This window comes from Gekko japonicus, unplaced genomic scaffold (genome assembly GCF_001447785.1).
Source record: "Gekko japonicus isolate JY-2015 unplaced genomic scaffold, Gekko_japonicus_V1.1 scaffold1446, whole genome shotgun sequence".
Taxonomy (NCBI): domain Eukaryota; kingdom Metazoa; phylum Chordata; class Lepidosauria; order Squamata; family Gekkonidae; genus Gekko; species Gekko japonicus.
The window spans coordinates 236,429-254,461 of NW_015164714.1; the positions used below are offsets into that span (position 1 = coordinate 236,429).

At 41.4% G+C, this 18,033-nt stretch overlaps 1 protein-coding gene across 4 annotated transcripts; it reads right to left on the reverse strand.

Annotated features, from left to right (window-relative positions):
* Window positions 1-283: 283 nt before the first annotated feature.
* CCNL1 (cyclin L1) lies at window positions 284-16,680 on the reverse strand. Of its 4 annotated transcripts, XM_015409555.1 has the most exons (11): window positions 16,330-16,680; window positions 15,913-15,987; window positions 15,376-15,485; window positions 9,107-9,227; window positions 8,756-8,820; window positions 7,124-7,223; window positions 6,454-6,558; window positions 6,206-6,347; window positions 1,952-2,063; window positions 1,728-1,826; window positions 284-924 (listed from the first exon to the last, which is right to left on the reverse strand). In XM_015409555.1, exons 1-11 carry the CDS (start codon window positions 16,603-16,605, stop codon window positions 573-575), a joined length of 1,557 nt encoding a protein of 518 aa, XP_015265041.1. In that variant the 5' UTR covers window positions 16,606-16,680; the 3' UTR covers window positions 284-572. The 4 variants fall into 4 exon arrangements, with proteins under 4 accessions (XP_015265041.1, XP_015265043.1, XP_015265044.1 ...); XM_015409557.1 differs by lacking the exons at window positions 284-924; window positions 1,728-1,826; window positions 1,952-2,063; window positions 6,206-6,347; window positions 6,454-6,558 and adding exons at window positions 7,895-7,980; window positions 8,514-8,527 and having other exon boundaries at window positions 7,130-7,223; XM_015409558.1 differs by lacking the exons at window positions 284-924; window positions 1,728-1,826; window positions 1,952-2,063; window positions 6,206-6,347; window positions 6,454-6,558 and adding an exon at window positions 8,514-8,527 and having other exon boundaries at window positions 7,141-7,223.
* Window positions 16,681-18,033: the final 1,353 nt, after the last annotated feature.

Genomic DNA, 18,033 nt, shown 5'->3' on the forward strand with positions numbered 1-18,033 from the left:
TTTAAATCAAGACTTCCACTGCTCAGCAGACTTCTTTCAATGCTCAAGCGTTCTTTGAAGCTGAATAGGAAGGATATAGATGCATTAAAGTTATTTGTTATGAAAAACTTCAAACATTTCGGCATAAAATAGTTTAATGAGGTATTCAGCAAGGTAGTAAAAAGAGCTGTATATTTTATTATTTTTGTAAAAAAGATTTTTTACACATGCAGACTAAAACCAGTGTAAGAAAGTATCCACCATTATTTTAAACAAATAACTATACTTAAATAGAAGTGTCTGCAATATGTTTTGTATAAAAATAAGGTACATTTGTACAGAAACAATTCTCCAGTTTTCATACAGATACACAACTAACACATACAATTTAACCTGATCAATATTTTAACTCAGTCAGATACTGCTAAGGTGTTTGATGTGCAAGAATTCAACACAGTTCTTCAAAAAGAAAAAAAAATGTCCTACATATTGAAGGTGTTGGGCTTCAAATCAAATCCTAATTGACTTCAAGTTTCACACAGTCCCGTACGTCGTATAATAGGCAAGCACAACTAAGGCAGTTTGCTTCACAGTTAACGCCTGTGCCGGCTATGTCCTGAACGGCTGCTGCCGTGGTGTTTGCCTTTGTGTGATCGCTCAAATGAGCGAGACCGTTCACGCCTGTCCCTGTGGTGTCCCCGTTCATGCCGGTGTTTCTTGGCCACATCTGAATGATCCCTGGATTTGCTCTGGGAACGTGAGCGTGACTTTTTCCGTTTGTGACCGTGTCTGTTTGCCCCCTTCAGCTCTTCCCTGCTATGCTTGGGGGGTTTTAGGTGAGGAGATCCGTGATTATGATGCCTCCGAGGACTGCCACTGTGGCTCCGTGATCGGCTTCTGGATCTGGAGCTGTAGGTTCCGGACAGGCTCCGCCTATTGTTGTAACTTAAGAGACAACAAGATCTATTACATCTTTAAATGTGTCATGGCTGTTAAAAAATATTCAGACGAGTGAGCGTTACCAATTTTCTATTAAATCAAACCCCTATCACTAAGTAAACTACCAATAATCAGGCCACTTCAATTGTTTGCCTATAGGAAAACCATTAATTTCTATGATTCATTTCAGGAATTCCCACTTATTTAACTTTGGGAAACAGAGAAGTTACAACTGCTTTAAATTTTGTAAAGGATAAATGTGATTGATAAATAAACCTGTTTACCGTGTTTAAATGCTTTAGCGTAGATGCTTTAGCTTTATTCTAAACTGTTTACAACCAATTAGCTTCATCAAACCCACAACTATATTTATGAAACAAATTCACAAGAACACGTCTTTCGTGTGATATTTTAAGTACGATACGAAGGGTTAAGCACGCTGGCCCAATGGTAGCTAGGCCACGCTACACAGCAAATTCACAAGAGTCTTCCATCTCTAGAGAAACTCTTCTATTTAGAGCAACTGTAATACTACTTTTAAACTATACTCCACAGCACTATAGGTTTTCAAGAGATTATAGATTGTGACCATTCTGGGATATTTCATGGTAATAAAATACTTGGCAGCCTCAGTAAGTTCAATGGAAGGACCACGTCACTTGCTTTTCAGATTACAAATGAAATAATGACCTTAAGGCATTCATCAAGGTGTTTTTATCTTAATGCCATACAGCCTCCTACATCATAATATTTAGAAAATGGGAGTATTGTGACATATTTTCCAATTATAAGTTAACGGTATCACTCACTGTCTCCTTGCAGAGTGGGATCTAGATCGTGACTTTGTTCTCGACTTTGACCGACTAGCACTTCTGCTGCTTCTACTTCTCTTGCTCTCTTTTCTCATACTTGAGAGAACAGAAAAAAAACAAACACACACCAGATCAGTTACTTGGATAGGCTATAGCAGATAAAAAGCCTCGACTGAATGGCATAAGCAAACCTCTGGCTATCTGTAGTAAAAGATACTTACCCATTGTAAGGGCTCTTGGAAGCCACTTGTCTATCTTCTGGTTCCTTTTTGATAGTTTTTGCGTTGATACACACTGGAGATTTCTCTTCTGCTTTTATTTCTCTTGGAGAACCTAAGGTTCAAAACGGTTCTTTATAAGTATGCTCAAGTGACAAAACGTTGACCTTTTACTCCAGTGTATTTGCTGACATAATTTACCACAAACATCATGAGTGACAACTAGGCTGTATCAAATGGCTACACCCAATGAAATCTAAGATAGTATTTCAAATGTGTATTTTCTACAGCCTATTTCCACAGACCAAGCGTGATCCCCTGGAGAAGGAAATGGCAACCCACCCCAGTATTTTTGCCAAGAAAACCCCATGGACAGTATCAAAAGGCTAAAAAATATGATGCCGGAAGATGAGCTCCTCAGGTCGGAAGGTGTCCAATATGCTACTGCGGAAAAGCAGAGGGCAAGTACAAGTAACCCCAGAAAGAGTGAAGTGGCTGGGCCAAAGCCGAAAGGACACTCAGTTGTGGATGTGTCTGATGGTGGAAGGAAAGTCCGATGCTGCAAAGAACAATACTACATAGGAACCTGGAATGTAAGATCTATGAATCAAGGTAAGCTTGACGTGGTCAAAAATGAGATGGCAAGACTGAACATGGATATCTTAGGAATCAGTGAACTAAAGCAGACAGGAATGGGCGAATTTAACTCAGAAGGCCATTATATCTACTACTGTGGCCAGGAATCTCGTAGAAAAAATGGTGTGGCCTTTATAGTCAACAAGAGAGTGCAAAAGTCAGTACTGGGATACAATCTCAAAAATGACAGAATGATTTCTGTCCGATTCCAAGGCAAACCATTCAACATCACAGTAATCCAAGTCTATGCCCCAACCACTGATGCAGAAGAGGCTGAAGTGGACCGGTTCTATGAAGACCTACAACACCTCATAGAACTAACACCAAAAAATGATGTCCTCATCATCATAGGGGACTGGAATGCTAAAGTAGGAAGTCAAAAGGTAACCGGAATAACAGACAAGTTTGGCCTTGGAAAGCAAAATGAAGCAGGGCAAAGGTTAACAGAGTTTTGTCAAGAGAACACACTGGTCATAGCGAACACCCTTTTCCAACAACCTAAGAGGCGACTCTACACATGGACATCACCAGATGGGCAACACCGAAATCAGATTGACTATATAATTTGCAGTCAAAGATGGAGAAGCTCTATCCAGTCAGTAAAAACAAGACCTGGAGCTGACTGTGGTTCAGATCATGAGCTACTCATTGCAAAATTCAGACTTAAACTGAAGAAAATCGGGAAAACCACGAGGCCATTCAGGTTTGACCTAGATCGCATCCCTGATGAATATACAGTAGAGGTGAAGAATAGATTCAAGGGTCTGGATTTGATAGATAGAGTGCCTGAAGAACTATGGACAGAGGTTCGTGACATCGTACAGGAGGCAGCAATCACCACCATACCAAAGAAAAAGAAATGCAAGAAAGCAAAATGGCTTTCTGATGAGGCTTTACAAATAGCAGAGGAAAGAAGGAAAGCGAAAGGCAAAGGCGAAAAGGAAAGATTTACCCAACTGAACGCAGATTTCCAGAGAACAGCAAGGAGAGATAAGGAGGCCTTCCTGAATGAACAGTGCAAAGTAATAGAAGAAAACAATAGAATGGGAAGGACTAGAGATCTCTTCAAGAAAATTGGAGAAATCAAGGGAGCGTTCCATGCAAAGCTGGCCATGATAAAGGACAAAAACGGTAGGGACCTAACAGAAGCAGAAGAGATTAGGAAAAGATGGCAAGAATACACAGAAGAACTATACAAGAAAGACCTCAATGTCCTTGACAAACACGACGGTATAATCACTGACCTTGAGCCAGACATCCTGGAATGTGAAGTTAAATGGGCCTTAGAAAGCATTGCTAACAACAAAGCTAGTGGAGGTGATGGTATTCCAGCTGAGCTATTCAAAGTCTTAGAAGATGATGCTGTTAAAGTGCTGCACTCCATTTGCCAGCAAATTTGGAAAACGCAACAGTGGCCACAGGATTGGAAAAGATCAGTATACATTCCAATCCCAAAGAAGGGCAACGCCAAGGAATGTTCAAACTATCGCACAATTGCACTCATATCACACGCTAGCAAGGTCATGCTCAAGATCCTACAAGCTAGGCTTCAACAGTACGTGGATAGAGAACTACCAGAAGTACAAGCTGGGTTTCGAAGAGGTAGAGGAACTAGAGATCAAATTGCCAACATTCGCTGGATTATGGAGAAAGCAAGAGAGTACCAGAAAAATATCTACTTCTGCTTCATTGACTATGCTAAAGCTTTTGACTGTGTGGATCACAACAAACTATGGCAGGTCCTTAAAGAGATGGGAGTACCAGACCACCTCACATGTCTCTTGAGAAACCTGTATAAGGGCCAAGAAGCGACAGTTAGAACCGGATACGGAACAACTGATTGGTTCAGCATAGGAAAAGGAGTACGACAAGGATGTATACTGTCACCTTGCTTATTTAATATATATGCAGAGTACATCATGCGAAATGCTGGCCTGGATGAATCACAAGCGGGAATTAAGATTGCTGGGGAAAAGATCAACAACCTCAGATATGCAGATGATACCACTCTAATGGCTGAAAGTGAAAAGGATCTAAAGAGCCTCTTGCTCAGAGTAAAAGAGGAGAGCGCAAAAGTGGGCTTGAAGCTCAACATCAAAAAAACTAAGATCATGGCATCCGGCCCCATCACTCCTTGGCAAATAGAAGGGGAAGTCGTGGAAGTAGTGACAGACTTCACGTTCCTGGGATCCCAGATCACCGCAGACTGTGACAGCAGCCATGAAATTAAAAGACGCCTGCTCCTTGGGAGGAAAGCGATGGCGAACCTCAACAGCATGATAAAAAGTAGAGACATCACCCTGGCAACAAAAGTGCGCATGGTCAAAGCAATGGTATTCCCAGTAGTTGTGTATGGCTGTGAGAGTTGGACTATAAGGAAGGCCGAGCGCCAAAGAATAGATTCTTTTGAACTATGGTGCTGGAGAAGACTCTTGAGAGTCCCTTGGACTGCAAGAAGATCCAATCAGTCAATCCTAAAAGAAATCAACCCTGACTGTTCCCTGGAAAGCCAGATAATGAAACTGAAGCTCAAATACTTTGGCCACCAAATGAGAAGGGAGCACTCACTGGAGAAGACCCTGATGCTGGGAAAGACTGAAGGTCAAAGAAGACGGGGACGGCAAAGGATGAGATGGTTAGGCAGTGTCATAGATGCAATGAACATGAAATTGAGGAAACTTCAGACGACAGTGGAAGACAGGAAGGCCTGGCGTGATCTGGTCCATGGGGTCGTGAAGAGTTGGACTCGACTGTGCGACTGAACAACAAAATTTCCACTGCATTAATATAGCCAACATGCAAAAGTCCCACGGTCAGTGCGTGGCACATACAGTTGAGGATCAGATTATAGGTGATGTGAAAGACCTCTGCTTGAGACGCTGGAAAACCACTGCAAGACTGAATAGACAATACTGACTTTGACCAATGGTCTGATAAGGCAGCTTTGCATATATTTTCATATACATACTGAACCCTTAAGGGAATAGAACTGGTTTTCTCTTAGATTGTAATTCAATTTAAGCTCAAAATGTTGCCAAACCTGTCTCTCTGAAACAAAAGTGAAGATGAAACACTCTTAATCAATGTTAATACCCAAAAAACTGTTTTCCAGATGAAGCACCATAACATTCCATTCCTGTCGACAGCATTAAGGGAGAAAATCTAAGTGGTATCCAGTCTTTTGGGTAAAGATGCTACTAATCCAGACCAAAACAGGAGACTAAAAGTAGGTATTCCCAACATGGTGGCAGTGGTTGCCAGGGCACCCTCCAAGTGTTTTTAGGAAGCGTGTTGGGGCCATGCTGAGCTTTTGCCCAACAAGTCTTCTTAATGGCTATTGAAGTTTTGATTAGCTGTGCAGGTTTTTTTAAATGTTGCTTTGGCAGCAGCTACCCCCATGCCACAAAAGCCTTCACTGTGTAAAGCTACGGCAATTGTTTTGTCCAAGTCAGAATTAGGTATGACAGCTAAAATTCACTGATTCAGGACAAATCCTCCAAGTTGGTGTCAGAACAATAGACAATTACATAAACTACACCTTTTAAAAACTCAGGTATCATATTTGAGGCATTAGATCAACAGAAACATGGTTTTTTAAAAAATCATAATCAGAGCACTTACAGGGCTTAGAAGCAGGTGAAAAACCTCCCAATGTTGAAAGAGCTGGTGTTCCATCAGGGTTTAATCCTTTTGCTTTTAGTTTAGCTTCCTGTAGTGCCATTTTCCTCTTTTCTACTTCCTTATCAAGCAACTCATAGTTAGGCTACAAGGAAACACAAAGTATTTGGAAATCAGTTCACATAACATTAGAGAACCATTTCATCATCTCTTCCATGCAACTACATGTTTGATTTAGTTAGGACACTTGCCTTCTTTCTAGTATACAGCTTAAGAGTTGTTAAGCATATCTCCTGAATATCTCCCTCAGTAGTACCAAAAAGCAAGAACCAATGAGGACGGTTGGGCAAAGGAATCTAGAAGAGAAAACACTGTAAGCTTAACAAATTTGAACATTCACTCAAGGTTTTAGAAAATAAGGATTAGATCAAGCCCATAGCTACAGTGGGGAATTTTGGGGCTTTGCCCCCTCAAATGTGAGGCACGCCCCACAAATGTTGCTGCCCCTCTCACCCTTCCTCCTGACTGGCAGGAGCACATGGCCCGCCGATCAGCTGGAGGGCCCTTTAAATCTTGCAGGAGGTGAGTGAGAGGGGCAGCTGCATGCGCCTGTACTTCAAACAGCAAAATCGCTGCTTGGAGTTCAGGGAATGCATGTGCTTACCCCTCTGCTGCCCCACGAAATTTCTCCATCCCACCAATCCAAAATTTCTGGCTATGGGGCTGGATTGGATCCATACTAAGTTGGCAATTTCTGCCAATTTCCCCTTCTTCCCATTCAGGCTTCCCTATACCCTCAGGAGCATTTCAAGGAGATCAGTAGGCTGCAGTGGGAAGGGGAAGGCAAGAAATTATTCTGCCCCAAGAATATGAAGTCTGGATCCAACACAGTATGTCTATGAATTATGCATAAATACTTACCTGAAGAGCTCTAGCAGCAAGGTAAATACAAGCACAGGCTATTGTCTCTGGCTGAAATCGGACAAACACATTGGTTCGAAGGCTGTCATTCATGTAATTCCTATAAAAAAATGAGCCTGAATTTATCTCAAGTTCTAAAGTCTACTATGAGAGCAAGCATACCAAGTTGGAGACTCAATCTACTTTATTATTTTTTCTTCATTTCAGTAATTTAGACTTTAATGTGCCAAATGATAGTCCTTAAACAAAACTGCTTCAAATGCCCCTGGACCTCTGCGATAATCAAGCTGTCTCATCTCTAAAACCCCAAGATGAATTATAGCTTTAACTATTACATATGTATAGATATTTTATGAAGTGTCCGTCATCTAAAGTTTCATTTAATTACAAAATTTGTCCATGAGGAGAGAATAGTCCCACCCAGTGAACACCCATAATAACTTAAATCATTTAAAGGTTAATCCTTACAACAATCAAATTCATACATACCTTCTACAGCATATTTGCAAATATCTAAATGTATCCCTCATGTGACATTACAAGCAAAATCTACATGGCATGATGCAGACATAGTTTAGCACTTTCCATCTGACTGATTTTAGGGGAATGATTCATGGGCATATTTAACTGTCTTACTGAAGACAACAGGACATGTAAGTGCTTGAGTTTGTCAGCATCATGCCCTAGATATTTTATCAACAAATTACTGACTGCAGGGTTACAGTTCTAGATTCTGGCACTACTTTGCAAAATGAATGACAATATACCAACCTGAAGTACAGATAACTGCAACATACACATGGTAGAGCCACGAACTAACAAGCATTCTTTCCCATCCAATATGATGTTACTGAAAACTGCAATTATTTCAGAATTTAGTAATAAAAGTTTCAGATTACAAGGGGGGGGGGGGGGGGAGAGAACCTTCAAACATGCCAATTGACCTACAGTGGATATTTGCTATGTAGAAAACTATGCTCAATATACAGACAATAAATAATTAGATATGTGCGAGCCATTTGCATGCACCAAAGTTCTTTAAAATCGAAAATTTAGATAAAACTGGAAATATAAGTTAATGAAGAATTCAGGCTGGTGAAAACCAGAGTCTATCCAGTTTATGTCAATAGGTCATGCCACATAGCTACAATAACCAGGAAAACAAATATACATTTCATGACATGTATGTTGAACAGAGGTACTTCTAGAAGCAAATATACAAATCCTTTTGACACCCCGACAGAACTAGAAGATGCTGCCAGATGGACATGGACCACTTCAGTAAATCTCGGATGAGAGCTTGCACTGGATTGGCTGGAGAGAGAGGCAGCCAATCAGGCCATCCTTGGGTCATGAGCTGTGGTGCAGAGAGCAGAGTTCTATGACTTACCATCAGGGGCTACCCTTTAATCAAAGAGTAGAAAAAAGAACAAAGTTAAATTGAGTTCTCCAAGAAAATATTTTATGAAAGCCATGAAAATAGTAAACAGAAAACAAGCAACAACACCACATATTGAAAGGCACTGTTTTAACTTACACTTTATTGTTTGACTTATGAGACATCAAGTTTGTTTGTTTGTTTTTTTCTGTTACTATTTTCCTGGCTAAGAGAGACAGAAAAGAATAACTTACCAGGCTGTCTGGACGAGAGTTTGGTTACGTTCACATTCTAAGACTTGCAAATACATAACAATTATCTGAAGGAAGAAGAAAAATAGAAAGATCTTGAGTATTAACACCTACAAAGTATTTCCTTTCTTCACCCATATGGAGCATAAGTGAACAGTCAAGAAGTTCTCATCTTCCAACACATCCACTCCAGTCACCCCCAAATCAAATCCTCACACAAATGGACAACTTATAATCACGAATGCTACATCGTTCACCCTCTGCACACTCCAACATTCACATAACTGGGCTTATTTTACCTCAGTTCTCACCAAGACATACACACAGGTTGATACAGAAGAAAAACCAACTCACCTTATGAGGATGCTTGACATGAACACAAAATCCCAATTCCTTCAGCACCCTCCTTTCTGCTTTGATTACTTGATTTTTGGTGTTTATGTAGTTCTGATCAAGTATCAATGGGCTTGGAGTCCTACAGTTTGTAAGAAATAGAGTCAAAACTGTTTTGTATACTGAAGACTGCGCCTTCTCTGTTTTCCCTTCCAACCAACTAATGGCAACAGAAACCAGATTTTGAACTCCTGCAAACAAGTGTAAGCTTTAATCTTGTGCTGTCCAAGTTAAGCTAATTTACTAGATACAACTATGTTTACTTGTTAAGAGTGAAAACAATTTTCCTGCCAGCATTCAGAACATGCCATGGAAAGATGTTTCACTTCGTTTTAAAGAGGAAGTTGACCTACAAAGTTGAATCCCAAGAAACTTCGAGTGGTCTCTTATGGGAAGATTCCATTCCCTGTAAAGGAACACAGTGGTGCATTTATCTTCAATGACCAATGCAAATTTTACATCTGTAAAATAAATGTGTTAAACACAGGATACTGAGCAAAACCATGTGTAGAGCAACCTATTTTAAAATAATTCCCCCCTAAGCATACATACAGATAGTGAATTTAAAAATACACAAACCCCACTTAAAAAGAGACAGAATTTTTTTCCCTCAGGCACTGTAATTTTTTTCTTCCCTATTCCTTAAAGCTCAAGTAGGTGCACCTGTTTCATCCCATTCATGTAGCATAAACTGAGTAGAAGATCAGACAGTTGTGTAATATTTCATCTGTTTCATCAGTCAAAAGAAGCAGCATCTTATACTATTAAAATTAAATTTGTTTAATTGATGGGAAACTATAATGCAAAGGAATGGTTTCGTGTGCAAAAAATAAAATGTTTTAAGGCTGCAATAGCTACCATAATCACCTTCATGCACCTGCTCCAAGACACTGAGATGCATGCAAAAACCATCTTGGCTTTCTCAATAGAAGTTTATTCCTCACCTGTACTGCCTATTGCATTTGAAGTCCGGAACTCTACCCGGAGTATGAAAATTAAGGGGCTCTCAAAAGGAAATACATTACCATCCTTTTTATCCTGGATTTATTTATGTTATAGCTCACCTTTCTCACAAAGACTCAAGGTGGATTACACAGCGTAAATCAAATACAATTACCATGTATTTAGATTCAGATAATGCTTTAGCTCCTGTTCCGTATGAAGGTATTTGTTTACACGGCATTCCCAGTAAAGGCTCACTTAACTGGACTGGGAGAATAACTGAAAATGTATCGCATTTACAGTGCAATGCTTACCCTATGCAGTCACACCATTCTAGGGTCACTGAAGTCAGTCTGCTTATAAGCATGCAAAGACTTAGGATAATTTGCTTCTTAAAGATAAGATGACATTCTCAGCCATCAACTCTTGACAAAACAACTTCAATAAAAAGTCCAGGTCTGAGAATTACACACAGTTGAATTACAACTTAACCGCAATAAACATCTCTTGTCCATTTGAGGGTATTACAGGAGGACATAAATACTTCTCTAATAAGAACTCTAATACTAAACATTAAATAGTAAGAGATTATAAATATTCTATGAGATTCTAGACCAATTAAAAATTGGCCTTGTGCTCAAGCTACAATTGTGCAATTTAAGCTGACATTTTCACTTCAAGCATATTTTCTGACTACCAAACTTGTAACACTTGTGTATTAAATGATATCCAGCTAGTTAACTGAGATTTCACTATGCATTTTTCACAGCAAGGAAAAGTCTGCACAGTTCTGAATGTCTGAAGTACTGTAACATTTTATTCTTGTGCATAGACATGTCAGCTACTCTTCACTTTTAAAAAGTGAAACAGTTCAGGTTACCAATCATCGTAAAAGGCATTTATTTTTCTGGGGATCATATTAATATGTTCCATATAGATATTTCCGTGATCCGATTTACTTAGAAATGTGCTTTTTAGATCCTCAAACTAAATTATTAAAAATCTCCAACTTGGGGGGGGGGATCACACAAGTGAAGCTTATTCATCCAACCTTGCTTACTTTACTGCAAAATTAGTTCCACCAAAATTTCAATACTATAACTCTTAACTTTATTAAGAGGATTTTGACACAAAATTATATGGTAGATGCCACCCCTAAAATAGTCAAGGGACATTCCTAGAAGGATGAACATTAAGAAAAATATCAGCCTTGGCTTACCTACAATTTTTCCTGATAGCTTAAACACTCACTATTTAATACTAGTATCTGATTTTATCTAGTTTTCCCATATTGATTCCCACATGCACTTTATTTCTGGAACAGCAGAAGCAACAATCATTTTAAGATAGTAGACTATTAGGCACTTCCTGCTTAGGCTCCAGCCTCTAAATTCTTATGGATTTATATTAGCCCTTAACACATGGCAGGCTTTTCCATCTATACCATTCCATATTACTGTGCATACTTCTGGATAGCTTGGTATGCTAAATCTGCTGGTAATTCTATGTTTAACCAAAGGCTTCTAAATATTAAATATGATATTTGTACTAATCTTAACGTTCCAGTCAGCATATACATTTACAACAGAGCCTACAAGAGCTTTGCTTGCACATTATGAACATGCCACAGGATGACCACTGGAGTTGGTTTTGATTGAGCTGTTGTAATATAAGCTTAACAACTACAATTTTAAGATGCCAGAAACAAGATACAGTTTGAAGAGCCCTATTCTGAGGAAACAAAGAATTGCCCCAAACCTCATAAGAACATAAGAGAAGCCAATGTTGGATCAGGCCAATGGCCCATCTAGTCCAACACACTATCATACAGTGGCCAAAAACACCAGGTGCCATCAGGAGGTCCAGCAGTGGGGCCAGGACACTAGAAGCCCTCCCACTGTTGCCCCCTCCAAGCACCAAGAATACTGTGCATCACTTGCCCCAGACTGAGAGTTCCTATCTATACCTTGTGGCTAATAGCCACTGATGGACTTCTGCTCCATATGCTTATCTAATTCCCTCTTGAAGCTGTCCATGCTTATAGCTGCCGCCACCTCCTGTGGCAGTGAATTCCATGTGTTAATCATTCTTTGAGTGAAGATGTACTTCCTTTTATCCATTCTAACCCAACTGCTCAGCAATTTCATTGAGTGCCCACAGGTTCTTGTATTGTGAGAAAGGGAGAAAAGTACTTCTTTCTCAACCTGCTCTATCTCCTTTTACAATGGGTTCAAAATTGGATTAACGGTGCAAAATTCATACAAGGTAGAGTCTACCAATAACTAAGTTGATGGTAGATATCCAACACTCCAATCATACACATCTACTCAGAATCCAGTCTTCAAGAGCTTGATGGGATGCAATGACTTGGGACTAATCTCATCCTCAGTGGGCCTTACTACCAAATAAACATGCAGAGAACTGAGCTGCAGGCTGTTCAGCACAAGGAACTTACCTTTAAAATCACATACTAAAATGAACAGTGCTACATACTGTGGGGGAATAACAGCACAGATTTGGAAAGGGAAGAATTAATCAGTCTCCCCCTACTAGCTATCTAGCATCTCCCTGGATTAATGTTGTATATGCATTTAGTACAACTATTTAAAGAAACATGAGTTACTGTAACACGGATCTCATGGCTTCTCAGTACTGATATGCTTTTAACAGAGATGGCTGGGTCTCTAGTAAAGTCACTTACAGCACATGTTTGACATTTGACTTGTGACGTTTCAATGTCCTGCTTAGCTGTGGGACTATACACAGCACAAACATACAAAAACAAAATATAACGAAGCTAATTTGTATCGTACAGTGTATTTAAAAGATTTGAACCTATGAGACAGGAGTTAATTTCATATGCAATTATTAGTTATGAAAAAGACAGTTGATGCTGCCCACACTTTTCTAAAATCAACCATTTTTTTCCTGATCATATCCATAAATTGAAAAGGATGCCTCTGAATTTATTATTTCAGAGTAAATTCAACAGAGTACTAGCACTGAAAGCCTTCACAAACATTATTTGCACCTACATGCCTACTCAATTGTAACTAAGAAGTGAACCATAAAGTATCCTGGATAACCATTTCATCCAATGAATTATTTATCTGCAATGACTGGACAATAATATCTAACAGTACAATTGTGATTTTGATGAACTGAGTCCCCATACTAATTAAAACAGATTAATGTATGACAAAACAAAGAATTAATGAATGTTTAAAATTCTAACATACATTTTTAGCTAGTTTCCAAAACCCTGGACAGCAAAGATAAAAGCTTAACACAAGATACAGGAGTTCTGCGAAACGGTTCACCAATGGCCAACCTGTCAGTCCCCCGATTCCAGTGACCTATTCTCAGAGCACTGGCTTCTCCTTGGGGATTTTCGATACTTCACTCACTGTTGCCATGACGACAGCTTCATCTCTATGAACCACTCCACATCACCCAGGCTTTGGTAAATGTAGCTGGTCGCTGTATAGTCGGTTGCAAGGGAAAAAAGAGCTAAAGTTAATAACATGTACAATGGATTTACTTGTAAAACTGTTAACACGCACAGAAAAATGCTTATATCCCAATTTTTTTTTAACTGAACCTGTGAGACAGGTATTAAGGCTTCATATACAATGTTACAGAAATTTCTCACATGCTTACTTTTAGGTTAGTTAAAAATAAAGCCCAAACCCATATTTGCTTGAATGTGACATTACTCACACAGTACATGTACATCTGGCATGCCAGTTTGTTTTTAATGAGAAAAGGTTGTATTTTATAAGATTTTTTAGCTCACAACACTTCAAATTCTATCTAGAAAACTTGACTTGCCAAGAATCATTTAAAAGGTACCAGTTAACTGAAAGCTTAACTTGAAATCACATTCCTAAGTCAACAGGTCCTGGTTATTATAACTGTTTAATTGAAATGATGTTGAAACATCTATTAAAATAGAGATTTGAATACATGTTTCTCTGTACTAAATACGCTTTTCTGAACAACAAACAAACATCTAAATCTAAAGACACAAATGTATGGAATTTAAGGTAACCCATCAGTCCACAAGGTATGGCAAAGAAAACCCTAACAAGCTTCCATAGATGTATCAGAACGCCCTGAAATCAAGTCCATGCTTACTGATGCAAATACGACGTCATTAATTACAACCCAAGCAGACAAAAACAGTGCCTTTTTAAAAAAAGTATGCTAGATTAAGACTCTTGTGCAAGTGTTCGAGTACAGTTATTTGGTCTTTCTGTCACTTAACATCTTATCTTATCTAAGGTCCCCCAACCTTCCCCTACCAAAAGCTTTACATTAGGGATGGGCAAGAACCGGTTCACAAGCCAAAAATTCAGCAAGAACATGGCTTGGTTCGGAGCCCCTGAACCGATGTTTGGGGAAGTTGCCTTCCCCAAAGGTTTACTGGACGTTTGTCCAGTTTGGGCCATTTAAACCTAATAGCTGAGCAGCATGGGTCCACAACTGACCTATTAGGTTTAAATGGCTGCCAGCCATTAAACCCGTCTGTTTTGCCCCCCCACACACACTTGAAAGTGGGGAAAAGTGAAACCGAAGGGTTTAATAGCTATCAGCCTTTTAACCCTCCCTGGGAAAAAGGCGGATCCAAACAGGCCACCCCAAACCGGGATTTTTAGGTTCATGCCAATCCCTACTTTACATAACCACAACTTATGACAACTCTACAGGATCCATTAAACACACACACAAAGTGAGACTTGTCTGATTTAGAGATAATCAAGCAGTATGGAAAAAATGCTGCTCCTGTGACTCTAGTTGAATACTGTTTCCAGGATTCTCTTTACATTCTTGAAGATGCTGCTAACAACGGTACATATTGTAAACCAAATGATTCTGTCAGCTTGCTCCACTACAAGCTCAAAGACAGACACAAGACATGCTAAGAACCAACTGCTATTTCTCTAGGAGTTAACATCTAGCACAAATTTCACTGTAGCAGGCAAAAAAGCTAGATAAATTAGAAGCCTTCAAGTGCCAGGAAAAACCTAACACTCCCTTGCCACTATGTTCAATACCTACTCAGCCACAAAGAAATAATTAATGTTTCATGCAATAATCACTTGTTCACATTAATACAACAGTACCAAACTGATCAGCATTGGCTTCAGAGCGCTCAACTGTCCACGTTCAGCCCAAAGAGCACGCCACTCAACCTATTCCTGTAAGCCTACTGAGTGAGAACCTCCACAGCCTTTGAGTTACATTACAACTTAAAGTACATATTGTGAAAAAAGAGCAGACCTTACCTTTTGACTCTCAACTGGCGCAAGTGGTGGAAAACATTGATCACATCTCTTATGCGACGAGGTGCTTCTTCAATTTTGGAAGCAAGATTGATGCAGGCCATAGCAACAATCTGAAAAGAAGCCCATTGCCATGAAAAGGCAGTCCTCCAGGATCAGGAACAACATATTACAAGGCTGTTGAAAATAATTTGGCCAAGCCCCAAAAAGAGTTGCGAGAAAAGCCTCGCCTGGTTGTGGTGTACGTTCCTTTAAGAGGATTGTATATGTTAGGGGTAGAAAGTGGGACTGAGTGCAGCAGTGAGATGCGTTTTATGCTTTTGTGCTTGAAAGCAATAAAGACTGACGAGGCAGTATTATTATTTATAAGATATAACACCAGTCCTGCTGTGTGTTCTGGAATTGCCTCAATGAGAAAAATGTTGGCCAGCAAACTTTCCAAGATAAGAAAACTAAAGAGAGTGGGTCCAATACTTCCACAGCACACCTCCTGCCCAGGGCTCCCGCTCCCCCCCCACCCCAAATTCACCCAAAACTCACCTCGAAGCTGTGCTTGACGAAAGACTTGGAGTAGAAGAAGCGATGAAACAGCACCTGCCCGGTCGCCATCGCCACCTGCGAAGATAATCCCCACAGCGGGGAAGGGGATAAGGATGAGCGAGGTCAAGGAGGCGGCGGGGACGCGCACGCGCAGAAAGCCCCCTCCAGCGAAGCCCGCTCCTCCCCCTCGCTTCCCGGAAGCGGCGCCGACGCCTGGCCTGTCAAGCTATGCCCAAGTCTGCGATTCGGCCGCCATTTTGTCTCCAGCGCTCTGACACGCACCGCTCTCTCGCCACTGCCCCCCCCCCCCCCTCCCCTGCAGGGCGCCGCGCAAAAAAAAAAACGTCCCGCAACGGCGCCGGCCCCGCCCCCCCCCCCCCGGGCCTTCTGTGCGCGCCCGCCCGCGCTTCCGCTGACCTGCGGCAGGCGAAGGATGATCCCGGCGGACTGGATGAGCTCGCAGCCCAGGATCCGCAGGTCGGTCTCGGCCTGGAGGTCCAGCCCGTCCTGCATGGAAGGGGTGGGCGAGAGCCGCTCCTCGGGGATGAGCGAGTGGTCGATGGTCAGCGAGACCTCCGAGTACAAGCGGTCCCCGATGAGGATCCCCGCCGCGGGTGGCGGAGGCGGTGCTGAGGCGAGGGCGGCAGCGCCCGCAGGGGCAGCTGGAGACGGATGGGTCCCGGTGGAGGCCATGACGAGCGCCCGCTGAGTGCACGTCCGACCGCGCCCGAAGCCGGCCACGCAGAGAATAAGCCGTCTGCACCCGGCCCTCCCGGCGCCCGTTGACGCAGCTCGGAGCGGTGGGTGATGGGAAAAGAGTTCCTCCCCCTTCCGCGAAGCGACCAGCACGTTCTGTACTCTTCACTCCCCCTCTTCTTCCCCCCCCCCTTCCTTGGCATGACGTCTTTGGCGCCAAGAGGAGAAAAGGCCCTCTGAGAGACGAGAGCGCGCGCGCTATTAATAACCGCCAGACAGCGCTTGGTCGTGAAAGAAACAAAGGCTTGCGCTCGTCTGCACAGCAAGGGGGCGAACGCCTGACGTGGTTCCGCTCCAGAGTACCGGCAGGGGACATGTGTGAGGGCTTTCCCTCCCGTGAAAAGTTCTCTATCATTGAAACGGAAATGTTTCCATTCACCTCACTGCCCCTCCGTGCGAAGTTTTCCGTTTGCATGGAAGGTGTTCTTTTTAAAAACGACCTCCAGTTCTCCATTTGAACACTACACTCATACCAACCCAAGGTCACCCAGCGAGTTTCCAAGGCAGAGGGGGATTCGATCTTAGTCTGATACTGTAACCACTACCCCACATTTTCATACCTCAAATGGCAGGCGTTTAGTTTTAAACGCCCTTGAGTCACCCTTAAAACTCCTAATATGTGCAAAAGTGCCTTAAGCTGCCAGCTTTGCATGCTGGCCGGTTGTGGAATGTTTACCTCTCTGCCCTTCAACTCACTTTTATAACATGGAAAAGGTCATACCATAAGACGCTGCCAGATCAGTTTGCTGTGGAAAAATACACTTTGATTATACTGCTTGTTCTCTCAGGATTCATGTATAAGAATGTGAAGCAATTGTAATTAAACACAGCACACTGATCTCTTTATCGATTGGTGCCAGATAAGCTCCCTATTGCTTTCACTCAGGAAATGCATTAAGAAAATAAGTTAAATAAATTTATAGAAAGACTGGGCTTTTTTTGTCCACCCTGCAGCTCACAGTGCCATACTGTTCTGAGTCACACCCTTCTAATTCCATTCCATTCAATCGACTTGGAAGGGTGTAACTCTGCTTAGAACTGCACTGCCAGTGTAGGAAATCTAAAATTAGATCATCCTAGGCACATGGCGGTCTGGTAAGAGAAAGCCCTTTGCCCTGGCAATTGGTTCCATTGTCAGACAGTTGTTATTGTGAGGAGGAGCCTCCCAAGGTTCGCCTGAAATCTACTCTCCTGTAACCATTAGTTCATGTATAATTGAATATGGGATTTACATCTGACATCAATACCATAATGGTATTGCTTTTCAAAATATGACCATGCCCTAGAAACCTACATACATATATATAACACTCTTATATCATGCTATTTAGTATCTGTATGAAGTAGGGATGCCGGCCTCCAGGT